At 40.7% G+C, this 15,680-nt stretch overlaps 1 protein-coding gene across 3 annotated transcripts in view; it reads left to right on the forward strand.

Moving 5' to 3' along the window:
* The first annotated feature begins 1,369 nt into the window (after positions 1-1,369).
* Positions 1,370-15,680, forward strand: part of iqsec1b (IQ motif and Sec7 domain ArfGEF 1b) — a 235,928-nt gene continuing 221,617 nt past the window's right edge. For 2 of the 3 annotated variants that reach the window (XM_080890606.1, XM_080890610.1), the window contains exon 1: positions 1,373-1,859. In XM_080890606.1, the coding sequence (XP_080746732.1) occupies positions 1,579-1,859 (281 nt within the window). In that variant the 5' untranslated portion in view covers positions 1,373-1,578. Of the gene's footprint in view, positions 1,860-15,680 lie in introns of all 3 variants that reach the window. The other variant, XM_080890607.1, reaches the window with a different exon arrangement.

A 15,680-nucleotide genomic window follows, 5' to 3' on the forward strand; every position in this document is an offset into this window, starting at 1 on the left:
TTTCATTCTCAACCAGGGGAAATTAAAAAAGTATCTACTGTTATCTATTGTTAGCTAGTTTATTGTGATGGTGTCGTTTTTATTATGTTGCTCTTTGTTGTTTGTTTTCTCTTCTGTTTTTTTTCTCCATACAGGTGATCCAGGTGTTTTGTTTGTTTTTCTTTTTTTTTCTTCCCCCCTTTCTCACCATCTCCTCTCCCCTCTATTTTTCTTTCTCTCCCTCTCTTTCATTCTTCCTCCCTGTCCTATCCCCCAGTCATGTCTGTCCCGTCTTTAAAAAATGAAAAATAAAATAAATACATAATTATAATAAAGGTCAATCAAATGGACCAATATGGCAAGGCCATGATGATCCACTTGGTAAAGTAAATCCACTTGGCATCTTTCTTGGCCTTCAGACAACAATTCTGATGGCTAAAGATCCAAACGGGACGGGCAAAAAAAAATACTGACAAGCTGAGAAGTCACACTGTTACACAAGTTATCCATCCACTGTAGCAGTGTGACCTGGATGGATGGATGGATGGATGGATGGATGGATGGACAATCAGCCGTACAATCTATGGTGGATCCTGCTGGCAACGCTGATAAGTTAGCCAGGAAGTTATTTGGTAATTTTTTTGGTAAAAACAAAGCAAGATGATGATACCACACCATTAATTTTAATTGAATTCACTGTTTTATTGAAGCGAACAGCATATCCTGAGGGTAGACTGCAATCAGACTAACCCCTGGGATCGCACAGAGGTGGACTGATGTAGAAGCTTCCGCTTTTACTTGAATAAAATGGTAAATGGCCTGTATTTATATAGCGCTTTACTAGTCCCTAAGGACCCCAAAGCGCTTTACATATCCAGTCATCCACACACTGGTGATGGCAGCTACATTGTAGCCACAGCCACCCTGGGGCGCACTGACAGAGGCGAGGCTGCCGGACACTGGCGCCACCGGGCCCTCTGACCACCACCAGTAAGCAACGGGTGAAGTGTCTTGTCCAAGGACACAACGACCGAGACTGTCCAAGCCGGGGCTCGAACCGGCAACCTTCCGATTACAAGGCGAACTCCCAACTCTTGAGCCACGATCGCCATGCAGTTATGCAGTGACGTGGGTTTGCACCTGTGTGAAGGAGCAGCGACGCTCTACCTGTTGATTAGACCCACGTGCAAAAACCCAAACTTGGTGTGTGTGTGTGTGTGTGTGTGTGTGTGACTGTGTGAGAGTGAGTGTGAGCGAGACAGCTGAGCGCAGGCGGAGCGCTTAGCCGCCGGCCGTGAAGGGGTTAAAGAGTTTTCAGTGTGCGGAGCGGCAGGCTGGAGGTTAGAGTGTTGCGGTGCAGAGCTCGTGGACGCGGCGGCAGTAGCGGCGTACAGCAGCGCACCGAGCGCGGTCAACTTCGCCACTACTGCACAATAAACACGCCATGTCGGAGCGAAGGAGACTCTGTGGATCTGACTGCGCGCGGTCCTACTACTAGCGAGCGTGTGTGCGCGCGCGTGAGAGAGAGAGAGAGAGAGAGGAGTGAAAGAGAGAGACAAGGAGAGGGCTGCTCTTTTGCTTTCTGTGGATATCGCCTTCATGGACGGGCAACGGGGCTTTTACGAGATGGAGAACCCAACAGAGAACCCCAGCAAGGCGGCGGAGTATCTGAAGGAGCTGAATAAGATCATCGAGACCCAGCAGGGGCTGCTGGAGAAGCAGAGGGTCCGGATTGAGGAGCTGGAGCTCCAGGTGACGGATCTTTGCAAGGAAAACGTCTGTCTAAAAGATCAGCACCAACGGCACCTGGCCACCTGCAGGCTCCAACAGGGCAACCACTCCGCCCTGGGAGCCATCAAAGAGAATGTCATGCAGGAAAAGTAAGTTATCTGGCATTGGGTGGTGCTTGGTTTGGCTGAATAGGATGCTGTCAAAGTTTATTTTCCTCATCTTGTTATTCGCTCCGCGGCTGGAGAGATATGTTGTGTGTCTGTTTCATCTCAACAACCAAACCAAATTCCCAGTTCTTCGCCACTTTGTCACGGATCAGCTCTTTAATTGTCCGTGTAACGTGCACACTGTCAGGGATTATTTCAGGCTTACACAAGGCTGTGCGAGCTGTGCACGCGTATTGCGTAATGGATCCCGTCAGGCGCATCGCTCAATAGATATGCAACCCCATGAAAATGATATTGTGTGGAGCTCAAACTGTATCGGATCATGGTGGTCGAAGTCTGAATCAGTGGGTGTGACTTTGTATTTTCGCAGGAGAGAAAAGCGCGACCCGTCTGTAGTTGCGTTGTGAGGAAACAAGTTTACGCATCCTTTGCTTAGTTAAGAGTTCAACCCCAGGCGAGTGGTCAGATGCTGTGTGTCATACATTTCCTGTGCCAGGAGCTCTCAGTGAGATGAGGAATTAATGTATGCAAACACCTTCAATTTGACTTGGACTCCTCACCAAAGTGGAGGGCTTTTACAATTGGAAAAGACGTAGTTGTGTTGGAGAGCAGCCGAGTGCCACTATCAGGAGAGAAATGTTCAATCAAAGCTGCCTAAACATGCTGGGTTAACTGCTTAGCAGATGGAAGTACAAAATCAGGCTGTGATACTCTTGTGGTATTGCATCTAAACAAGGATTCCCCATGGATTTATTGTGCACTGTGTTACTGACAAAAACAAGCAGCTTTACACATTCAGGACACTGCTCCCTGCTGATGAGATTACTTATTTGTACTTTTTCATTATGTTTGAATATGATGGACATATAAATTAAAAAAAAGTATTTATTAATTCTCACTCAAAAATATATATCATTTCACACACTTTGAGACACTTATCTCAAATTGGACACGGAAAGGAAATGTCTGAAAAAGCAGGTCCATCCAGGACTACTGCAGAGTGCTCAAGCTGCTCGCTTTCAGAAATGTTGCACTGTCGATTAATTTTCCATGAATCTATGCAATCAATACATGAAATGCAAAGTTAACATGAGACATTGATCACCAATATAGCAATGTTACAGTCTACTTGTTCATGTACTTCATGGGCCATATGCATCCTTGTTTGATTTCACAGTTTGAGCAGTTACCCTACGCAGGTTCCTTATCAGTTCTCTTATCAGTTCTCAATTCTTTAGTATTTAGGTATGAGCACAAAGCAACAGTACAAAATAAAAATAATAAGCAGCACACGCAGACTTCAAAGTGGTCACCACAGAGATTGTGCTATAGACAGTTTAACAGGCGGAAACAGAGGATGCAAACTGACTGCTCATCAGTTGAAGTTCATCTACCTGTTGAAGTTCAGGCTGCTGGGCTGGGGTCAGCACTCACTCAGCTTCATCATCAACCTGGATTCTTGGTTAGCTTAGCCTTAGCATGCTTTGTGTGCAGACCCTTGCAAAGAGCTGAAGTTTTGTTAGCAGCATAATGCGTTTGTTTCTGTTCTGTACGCAGTTTGCACTTCACCATCGCACTCTCATCCTTTTGTGCAATAAAATTAAAAGCAATATCCCTAACCACGCTGTAGACTGTGCCACTATTTTCCTCCTCCAGCAAACAAACTGAAATCGTGATTGTAGTGCAAGTGCAATTGGAACCAATAAGCACAATTCATAGGCAAGCAGCTGTGTTTGATTAACAATGAAAATATGGAGCCAAGGAGGTTCCTTCCTGTCGAAAGGGACTTTTTCCTTCCTACCATCGCCAAACTGAAGTAACATGGAATACAACACAGTTACACAAACATGTTCATTCAGACCTTGTGAAATAAAAGTTGGTAGCCTTCAATTGGGCAGTAACCACTTCATGGGCATTCTTTGCATAAACTTTTAATGAAAAAGACCATTTGGATTTATTTTGTGATTCTTTCAAGTTGCTTGCACATTACTTGAAACACTTGCTATCATCAAGTGAGTTAGCTTTTTCAATATCCCTTCTGTCACAAACCCGCTCACTGTTATGAACGAAGCTTTGACGGAGACGTTTGACTTCCAGGAGATATAAGATACACAGCATACAGCCCTGCATTAAAGGATTTCTTTCTGGAGTCATCTGAAAATTTGTTTTGTGGTGAATTGCTTGAACTATAAAGTGTGAAAACATAAAACAGAGAATAGCAGAAAGTGATAAATGACTACAGCAATTATTTTATTATCAAAGCTGCTGGGAACTGACTAAATACAGTTGCATTTAAAAATATAATACTGTATGGAGGGTATGATCTCTGTTTAAAGCCTGTCCAGTGAATGAAACACCTTGAAGTTATCTTTTGAAGTTTAAGCACTAAACTTTAAGAACAATTTGAAAGCGAAGCAGCTGAAGCTGCAATATTCTGACATGTTTTGTGATTGTCAGCCAAAATATCTACTGGCTTTGTAAAATAAGGCAGTTTTGTCAGATGCTGTCTGCATCGATTACATTTATCATTTTTACATTACATTTGCCTTTAATGTACAAGCTGCCGGACTGCTGACCACAAAGAGAAAATCAGACCTGTGCATTAAAATGGGCTTTGTCACAGGTTCTATGGATAATTTCTTTCAGTGGTGGTTTGACTGCTCCTTGCAAATTATGGAAATCTACTCACTGTTAATTTGGATTTGTGGTGTTAGTTTGAAATAACTTCTACCATCCGGCAACTGTTCCGACTGACTTAGGAACATTTTGAAATGTTTTTAAGGGTATAAATTTAGACTCATTTTGTAAATACATTGTCCTGACTTTTTGGACTTTTATATTGCACATAGACAACATAAAAAATGAATGTTGTTACCGTGACTTCACTCGCTGGGTAGTGAAGGCTGGGTTTGAAGCCTCGAGATGAGCCTTTTTGCTGCTGTGAAAGTATTGATAACGTTGCCTGAGGGGATATTAGATACGATGTGATAAAATCTCTGATTACAGTGCTGTCATGGTTTCCTTCACGTCCTACATCCTCCTATGTGCTTTTAATGTAAATGTGAAACTACAGCATCTCCAGTGGTGAATGATCAGCTCTACAGTCTAATGGCTCGTTTAATGATCCCTGCACAAGTTCAGACACCAACAGCAGCTACTGCTCAAAATGCTGCCTTCACAAAAAGTAGTTCTGCTCAGAAAAGCTGCTTCTGCTGCAATAACCTGGCTGTTTATGTGTGCAGTGCGTGATGCAATAAAGCCCTTTTTCACCTATGACATCATTATCATATTTACTTGCTTACCACTTGTATGGGACTATAAATAGCTCTTGGTGCGACACAGATGATGGCAGCTCGTTTCACCTCCTGGGATTTTCCGTCCTATTATGGCTTTTTAGTTTCCAAGTGGGGAAGATATGTCTCTGAATTCTCCCGAAATTTTGTAAAACTGTATTACATAAGAGTTTGGTCAAAATCACTTCTTTTATGCACAAACACACACAGCTGACAGGGAGTCCTGTCCCCTGTGTTCTGTCCACAGTTGGGCCACGTCAGCTGTTCTTTTTGTGCTGACCACAGTCAGCATATAGTCCTGGCCTTGACTGGAGGACCAATGGGAGAGCTCTGTTCCTCGTGGGCCCTCTGACAGACGTCTACACACAGACACGGAGTGGATAATGTTAGTCTGTCACCACACAGTCACCCTGTTACTCTGGGTAGTCAGTGAAGTAAGAGCTGCTTCAGAGTCTGTTTGTGTTTTGCTACAGTGGGATCTTGTTATTCTCAACTTTACTCCCTATGAGCTAATCCTCTGTGGAAGGGCTGCTTTCCCCTGTTTACGCTTAAATGTTTAAAGTTTACATAGGACACAAGGTCACCCAGCTCTTATCAAGGTCACGTGTGATGTGTTGTGGGATCTGGAACAGAAGTGTGTAGAAGATTCTTTTGACATTACAGTTTTCATGTCCATTGCTAAGTTTTTAAGAAGGATCATAAAGAACAATATATAATGTTTCTAGGCAGGGTCATTTTACCATTCAAGATACTTTTGGATGCTTTAATGGAGGGCTACACATACAGTACATCATAGTTTTTGAATTGCAGTGAAAGTCAATAAAGGGATTTGAGGTTTTAAGGGTATTTAATAATCCACATTCATTAAGTGAATTCCAGCGTATTTTGCATTTGCACACAGCTCAGGCTCAAACATTATATACAGCAGAGAAATCAGTGATGATACACAAGACTAGCTGCACAGTTGCATGTACTGTCATTTATCTTTTACATCAACAGACAGAGCAATGCATATGTTAATAATAATAACACATTTCCTCTCTATTGCTGAAAGTCAGGATTTCAGCCTGTCCTTAGTTTACAAGGATCTGTCAAATTTGAATAGCTTTTATAAATTGGAAATATTTTGCGCACACAGATTTCTGATACATTAAGCGACACGTTGGGCAGTATCCCTTTCAAATAAACTGACTCGTAAATCTGACTAAACTGGCTAATCACTTAGAATACTTCAAAGCAAAACAACAAAAAATCTGCAGTTTTTCTGGCTTTGGCTGGTCTGGACAAAAAAGATATTTGAAGACATCATCTTAGGGTCTGTGAAGCTGCCTGGAACTACTACAAGAAATCAGCAGATAAATGAATGCACACAGACCTCACGTGTGCAAATGTGAGTTTCTGTTTCATCACTGGGGCGATCGTGGCTCAAGAGTTGGGAGTTCGCCTTGTAATCGGAAGGTTGCCGGTTTGAGCCCTGGCTCAGACAGTCTCGGTCATTCTGTTCTTGGGCAAGATACTTCACCCGTTGCCTACTGGTGGTGGTCAGAGGGCCCGGTGGCGCCAGTGTCCGGCAGCCTCGCCTCTGTCAGTGCGCCCCAGGGCAGCTGTAGCTACATTGTAGCTTGCCATCACCAGTGTGTGAATGTGTGTGTGAATGGGTGGATGACTGAATGTGTAAAGCGCTTTGGAGTCCTTAGGACCTAGAAAAGCGCTATATAAATACAGGCCATCACTTAGAAGTTCATAACAATGGCTAAATAAGGCCCACGTGAACAAACTTGTTTCAAACAGAGAGAATTCTGTTAATATTCTGGGTACCAGTTTCAGCTGTAAATTAATACACATTTGGATCTGCGCAGTAATGTGTTTCTAATAGTTTTTGGATGCAAGTACGTGAGCAGACTTAAAAGCCAAGAAGAATCAAGTATATCAGACTTCGATGAACAGACGGTAGACGGTTCACATCACGCTCATTTTTCTTTTGCATTTGTTCACAAGAAGAATTTGAAGACGTCCTTCTTAAGGGGTGGATCGTTACTATCATTTGGTTTTTTGGGTTTTTTTTACAGGTCAGAACAAAGTGGTTGTAACTAATCTGGCTGTAAGGGGTATTAAGTCGATCAGCTGTTGGGAATTATTTGCTTAGTTGCTTTTGCTTTAATGTCATCTCAGTTTGAGTATGAAAAAGACATTTGACTACTTTAGCCTTGATCTGTGAAACTGGCAAAAAATAACCACACGAGTAGGTAATAAGAAAATTAATTATTAACTAATTATTAATTATGAATTTTGGAATCCCTACAGCTGAAATTTTGTCCTTCCTTAATCGCTATATTTTGGTATTTCTGTGAGTTCAAATTGCAACCCAAGTTTTAATATGGAATTAATTTAATATTTCCTTAAAAATATGATTTCTAGACCATTTATGAGCATGTCCTCTGCAGCATATAGAGCAGTAGCTGCTGTATAACATGCTTTAAAGCCTTATACTTAATAGGGTTTATTCAGCCAGCTCTGTGTCACATTGCGTTCCCTCAAAGGGACCGGAGAATGAACAATCCCCTGGACGTCCTTCACCCATCCCAAGAGCTGTTCTTTTGAAAGGGTGTTTATTTCAAAGTTGGACTCGAGGCTTTATCACTTCAGTGTGTTTACATGTGTGTGCGCAGCGCTGCAGGGAATAACATCTCGCTGGTCAGCAGCTCAGATTTCACAGCAAATCGCGAGTCAGAATTGTTCCCTGCCAGAAGACATATGAAAATTGGTCCGGAATACAACATCGTTTTGACTTTATGAGTAAGCACATATGCCACAGATGCTGTGGGAGAGCTGTGAAATATGAGCTGTTCTTTTAAAAAATATATATTTATTTATTTGATTTAAAGCCAAAGCTGAAATACATTTCACACAGAGAACAGTGTGGATTTTGAACCCCGAGGGTGGTCTTGACAGGCTGCCATTTGAATGCAGAAGATGAGAAGAATAAATAAAGTTTCAAAAGGAGAGAACACATTTTGCAGTGAAATGTTCATGGAGACTGTTTTGGAGGTAGAAGAGACCTTCTGCTTTATATGATTCTGTTAATGTTTATTGTCAGTATGTTACACCCTCTGTTGTTATGATGTGGGTAAACTTTCAAAAGAGTTAATAGAAAAACATAAAAAAAAACCTGCAACCCTGCACATGAGAAGTGCAAAATGTGGTGATTTATCACACAATCAGGACAGGCATTAGAAGGCAGATGGTAATGAGAAATTGATAGATTGCCAGACCCAAAGGGGAGAAATAAATTCTAACTTGGTGAACACAAACTCCAGGACTGCATTCAATCAAAGTTGAGAGACTATTTCCTCTAATATACCAAATCTTTTCCCATGATGCTCCTCTTACCCTGTGGGGTCTGATCACTGTATGAGATTGAAAAGTTAATTAACCTTCTTTTTTATTCCTCCTTGAAAGGTCTTTATTGTCTGTGTTGGTGTCAACCAGATATAATTTCCAATTAAAACATATTTTTGTGGATAATAACCGTAACCAAACTGTGTCACATCAGGGCTTTTTTTTTTTTTACAATGACTCCTCTTGTTGTGGAGCTACAACAGGATCTGTGGTGTTCTGTAAGCACGGCAGCAGTGCTTGACAAGTGAAGTCTAAAACTAGATTAATACACGCCAAAGTGTCTGTGGCCCATTAAGGTTGTCAAGAAGCCCAGTAGCTTATTTTGGTTGTTTGTTGCATTGTGGATAAACCTAAGGTCTTTTACAGGAGACTCAAGGGGGACCGACTTGCTAGATAAGCTGTGAGACCAATTGGCATCTATAAAAAAAATCACTGTTTAGAATGAATGGGCAATCTGCTGTTTTTCTCTCCAAGACCATCTCTCTGTGTTAGCCTCGCAGAAGACTAGCAACCTGTCCAGGGTGTATGCTGCTTCTCGCACTATGGTAGGTGTGTTAGGCTGGTTACAAGTTTCACAAGTTTTGGTGTTGCAGATTCCTTTGGGGTTGGGTCGCCAAGGACATCCAGCATCACAAATGTGCCAAATCAAATGGAGTGGACCCTCATGAATAAGGGAACAACTGAACGGAGCCTCTTTGATCGTAACTATAGATAAAATGATATTTTACAATTTTTCAGATAGAAAGTGGTGCAGAAAGGTGAAGATGTCAGTGCACAGCTCAAAATATCTAACATAAGATAAAATCGCCAGCATTAAATGATGAAACTTTAAACCTTAATGTGGTCCAATTCCAGTTTGTCTTGTTGTTGATGGTTAGTATATCCATTTACAATGCATTATTCTGCAGCAGTGACGTGACCTGAAAGAGATGCTTATTAGCTATACACGCTTTCACACAATAACTGCAACAGAGTTTCTATGTAACCATAAGTAACAATACAATAAGGCTTGTTTTCAACTCTTGGACCAACAGAATATAGCACAAAGCTTATGTCGAGCTATATGAATAATTTGATAATAGACTGTAATGGTTTTCACCCTGGAGGCTCCTGTACTGGCACCAGACAGTATCTGTTAACATAGTAGAGGGCTCTGATAGCCAAAGGCTCTCCCTCCTAGGAACTACAAGTAAGCCTGCAGTCTGAAAGCTCTATTGGCATAATAAGTCCATGAGACTCAGAGCCCGTAGTTGCTCTGCCCCAAGACTGTGGAATGCACTTCCACCAGATCTCTGGTTTATAAATTCTTTCTACTTTTAAATCACCTCTCAAAACCCGTCTGTTCAGGACTGCACAGCCGTCATTATTACTTGGCCGTAGTGGATTGTTACCTTCATTAGTTTTATAGTTGTGGTTTTATTTGTTTGCTTTTTGTGTATATGTTTTTATTTTGCTTTTCTAGTGTAAGGTGACCTTGAGGGTCTTTAAAGATTATTATTATTATTATAACTGTGAGGATTTTGACATTAGAGGCACCAGAATTCCAAAAAACTGGCCAGACTGAGCGACAAATAAGCTGTTTCTTGAAGAAGTTATTACTTAAGTTTCTTCTAAAATTTGTAATTTTAAATAGAATTTGATACAAACAAGTATTTAAGATTAATTTTGGGGGGCTTTTATTAGTTTTACAAAGTTCAAATTAATTTTGGATCACATTCGGTCGCACAGTGTCATTGTGAACAACTTATTGCCTGCATTTTAAAACTGATCTCACAGTTGGCTCCAACAGCATAGGAAGCACATTTTAAAGAATTCATTTGTGCTTCACGTGCAGCCTTTCTCTCACTGCTGCGACTCAGTTCACAGCCCTTCACCTCATCAGCTCTTCTCCTCAAGCCCGAAACCCATCCGATTCTGCAGCTCCGCTACAGATTTTCACTTTACTTTTCTTGGATTAGTTCTCCACACTCTGTGACTCTGTGTTCAGTTCAGCTACGCTTCCCTGCTGCTCTACACCGCCAGCAACCTGTCCATTTTTTCACACGTTCCATTAAACACTGCTCTGACCTGGCTCAGCACCCTGTTTGTGTCCCTTTCAGCCCTGCAGTAATTCTTCATCTTTCATCTAACTTCATTTCCCTATATATTAATCAATTACAGCTAGCTAGCTCATGTTAGAGCAGCCCCTTTGGTGGAGTTACTATACTCATGTACTTAAATTGTTCTTTGCTGGTTATTGGTTTTTGATTTGGTGGTCTGTGAGCACACACACACACACACACACACACACACTCTCCGGAGTGAAGTTTTGGGGAGAAGACAGGAGGAGAGGAACTGAAGAGCAGCATATCAGACTGTAATTCTGCTTCCTGGTCCCAGCTCTGGACAGTCGTGTTTCGGGGTGTTTAATACATTTGTTCACATTTCTAGAACTACTTTAGCTCCATCTAAAGTATGATGGATGCCATCTCTCTTCTAATTATGTATGAAGCCAATGTTCTTTTCTGGACACCGTCAGTGGTTTCAGGAGCACGTGCAGCAGAACATATCACTACTGGTAGTATCAGAGTGCTACATGGTTTTAGCAAAAGTACACACTGACTGGTTATTCATTTTAGTCACCTCTGATGGATGTAGATTACCAAATCTGTACTTATCCACAGTTGTATGTAGTTGATTATGTTCATTTTTGTAACAGCTGATTGTTTATGGTCATTTTGACACAGGAGGCTGTGGGGATTGAGTCGTGTGGCTATTCGGTTTGTCTGTGTTTTTCAGCCCTGCAGGTGTCTCCCTAATAAAGAGGCCACCTTATGGTGTGATCATTAACAAAGTTAGCTGAATTGCTGTTGCGTATATTTAGAACTGATTCAATAACACTGACCCGTGACTCATTGTTAAAAGGATAACTGATTGGACAGAAGTAAAAATGTAAATTATTTTGCATATAATATCATATCATAGCCTGGTGATGATAATGAGGAATTTTATTGATAGCAGCCTATGATTGTTCTGTTTGGGTTTAGTTGGGCTGATCCTGATTGAACCAAGTTCATGTGAAAAATGTAAAGAAAATTACTGCAAACACAAAAGAAAAAAAAAATGGCATTATTTATGCAAAGTGCATACTTTGTGCTGTCTGAAAGGTAATGATCTGACCTTAGATTCAGTTTCTAAAATGAGTTTTAGTAATATATAAGAGATAATAAGACAATAAAATATTTTTAAAATATTGTAATACCATAAAAAGCTCCAGTACGACTGCTGGGGTTGAACAGTTGAATTTTCAGATTGTTCAGCCTCTTTGTGTTCTTGTTCAGGCTCCAGTGTCATTACTCTTTACTTGTTACTTTTAAAAACGGTAATGTGTTACTCCTTGGAGCGTGTGATTCATTATCATAGTACCGTAATGAATTACATTCTCATTTAATCCTGGATGACTACTAGTCAGCTCTTCTAGCACCAATGTATGAAATGCATAATGCATACGATAGCAGATATGAGAGTTATGAGGTTGATCGTCCGTTGCATCACCTTTGCATCAACTTTTTTAGTAGCAATTAGCATAAAGATGGTGCTTTGGATGCAGTTGAACTGTCACGAAAGACTCTTTTAAGAATTCGTATTAAGATTCAAATCAGCTGTGACTGTTTCCTTGAAATAAATCGGACCCCTCTGGGAGCTCTGTGTTGAGTCATGCTTATCGATAATCTCATGGCAGTGCAGGAGCACATAATGTTTACTGGAACAGAACGGTACAAATTAGATTTTTTTTTCCTGAGTTTTTGCCAAGAAGTGTTTGATGTATGAGGTACCAGTGTAAAGATGCCCAGAGTGTTAAGAGACAGTTTTATTTGCATTCGTCATTAATCATGGCAATTGGTTTAAGACCAAACAAACCTTCACTCATAAAACACCTGTAAAGTTCCTTTTGAAGGTTTAGAAAGCTCTGTTGTTCGCGTTAGCTTTCAGCGGTCCTTTCTGTTAGCGCCTGTCTGCCTTTGACAGCACTTTAGCCCCAATAACTGTCATCTCAGTCAGCAGATTTCCACGTGACTGTTGTCAGAGAACTGTTGTGAACCTGCTCTAATATTTTATGGGTTGTATTCTTTATGATGTGAATGTCTTTACTCACACTGTGCTACAATCAAAAGAACTTGCTTGCAAAACAGATATGCACTTTCCTTTTCAAAGTATTTCAGTGAAGTGCTCAAAATTTCAGCCATTTAATGGTCATTGAATATGGTAATGATCATATATTGTGCAGGTTGTGTGAACAGGGAAGGGAAAAGTCTGGAACCAAAGGCATGGAATATGCACGGCTTGTTGGAGGATGGGGGAAATTGTCCAAAAATGTCCAAAAAATGAACCTTTTATGATTGATGTCACCAATTTCTACCTATTTACTCACTGATTGCACTCCATTAAACAATAGGCACCTACTTTCCTGCATTGTGGTGAATTTATTTACACCAATTTTGTGGATTTTAATAGCTCACACTTATAGTTACTTACAGTTTACTTACAGTTTGCAGTTTTAGTAACTTACAGTTACTTGAAAAAGTCGTTTCCGGTTGGTTAACAAACGTGTGCAGCACACAAAGACACATACCTGCTAGTGCAAAGTAAGAAATTCATGAAATACTGAATTACATTCAGCAAAACAGAAACAGAAATCAGAAGACACGAACAACATCATTTCTCTACTGAGTGAACGTGAGGCTTTTACACACAAACTCGCTACAGCTGTAACTGGTCATATCCTTAACTCAAGTATCCAAAAAGATGACTTATAAAAGAATTGACCCATAGAACCATTCAAGGGGGGAAGCTGTCCATAGAGGTTTAACCCTGTTTAGTAACAGGCTGTAAACATTCCTAATGTTAAAAAGATGGCGATTTTAACAAAGGAGGCAGTCTCCACGTGGCCATTTTTGATTTGCAAGACATATTTCAGGAGTCTGAGACATTACTCACTGAGAAATGTCCTCATGCTTTTCCGTCTTCTTTTCTGTTTTTATGGAAAATCTATTATGTACAGCAGTCCTGGAATTTAGTCAAAGACATGACATTAAATTGATCTACCCTGGCACCATCCACTTCAGAGGAGATGATAACATTTTTCAGTAGGATTTTATCAGGTGTGCAAATGGAGGCCATCTATCATTGAGGTGAATCCATTTCTCTGCCAGCTGAAGGACCTATCATGTAGACTGCTCATCTGTTGCATTATTGTGCGCCCAAAGTGCAAAAATGAGCTGGAATTGTACATTTAAGTCACTAACCATATTAGGCAGGAAGTTGCGTGCATACATGTAGGTTATGTTAAAGTTTAGCATGGTATGAGGATTTGTCAGCTTGATTCCACTCTCCTCTACTGTTTCGTATTCAGTCACTAGTTTAACAATAGCTGCACGGGATGCTTTCTGGAGAACATATGATGAACACATTTAATATGAAACAGCGCCCCTCCTCTTCTACCCTCAGCCTTGCACCCTTTCAAAATACTTTATATCCAGGTGTGCTGGCCTCGGGTGGATAGTTGTTTTACAGGATTCTTAGGACAAACTCAATATATCTAAATTAAAATTTACAAGTAGCTGTTTCATGTATTTAGTCTCGGGAACAAAGGAACATTTTCTACTTCCCTAAAAGACCTTTGGTTTTAATGGAGAGGTCCCATATATTTATTAACCATTTGATTTATCGGTTAGCTGATCTTTGTTCAGTATTTTTATGAAATATCGGTTGGCTGATGACTAAAAGAGTGATTTTGGATTCCATTCATTTCAATGGTGGTTGAACATAAGGCTTTCGAGTTGTGTTTGCTGGATATGTTGGTGAACTTGTCATACAAATATTTCATGTAGATAACTGGCTTATCAACACGTTCTCACTCCCAAAGCGTAACATATTACGTTTTTGGCTACCCACCACGTTCCTAAATGACGACCTCGGAAAAAAGAGGAAATATGAGAACCGTCTGGACTGAATCTACACATGTTCGCTCTTAGCTTCTGAAGATTTTTACAGTTCTGGCTGGTTACACCAGCTGTGGATGAACTCCCATTCCCCGTGCGAACACACCTTTCAGCAGCCACCCACACTCCATCTGTTATTACAGGTAGTTCAAAGACTTGTCCATCTGGTAACAAATCGATGTGTCTGTTTCTCCCAGACAACAATTAAAAAATTGGAGAGGGAACATGAGCTGACTGTTTTTATTTCATGGCTTATTATCAGGAATGCAGACGGCAGAATGACCCTTCTGTGGTTTGGCTTTGTTGTCCACAAGGACCAAGATGATGGAAAGATGGACATAGGAATCTCTATAGAAAAGGCCAATATTAAATAAGACAAATGCATTCAAGTATAGCCCCACTGTTTGATTGCATCTGTCAATGTTAGCAGTGGTCCGTCAATACAACCGAGAACACCGGCAACTCATTTTAGAAATTTTTTTATTTTTATATCCAACTCAATCCATGTGAACCGTGTCCTTGCACTTAATTAGAAGACAGACAGAAAGTCACAAACAAGTACTGTTAGATTATTTCAGGAACTGAGTGAGTGGGACTATAATGACATGCTGAAAAAGAATTGTGTTTTTAGAGAAAATGTTATGCTTTTAAGATCCAGTCAGTCATTGTGCTGTAAGGTAGTTGCGCATCGGCTTTACACTGTAGCTATAGTTATTGTTTGATTTGTACTGGCAAATTAGTTCAGTGGCGCTGATCACTGTCTGTTAGTAACATTAGTCTAATTAGACACATCCTGCTGGTCTCTGTGTATGGCTGCCTCTCCCTCAAACTGGTTCTGCTGGGGGCTTATTCCTGTTAAAAGGGAGTTTTTCTTTCCCACTGTCGCCAAGTGTTTGTTCATCGAAGGCCATCTGGTCATTGGGTTTTTTCTGTACTACCCCATGGTCTAATATAAGTCCCTAGACTATTGTGTTACTATTGTGACTGTTGATGTGTATGTTGTGCATTGCTCTTGCCTTCTCATGCATCTTTTACCATGGACTATTGCTTATTAATGTTTTACAGCATCACAGAAGTAAGGAAACTTCAACTGGCACAATCTAGCAAGCTGCATGCTTTTGGGAAATATC

Source organism: Rhamphochromis sp. 'chilingali', assembly GCF_963969265.1.
Source record: "Rhamphochromis sp. 'chilingali' genome assembly, chromosome: 9".
Lineage (NCBI taxonomy): Eukaryota > Metazoa > Chordata > Actinopteri > Cichliformes > Cichlidae > Rhamphochromis > Rhamphochromis sp. 'chilingali'.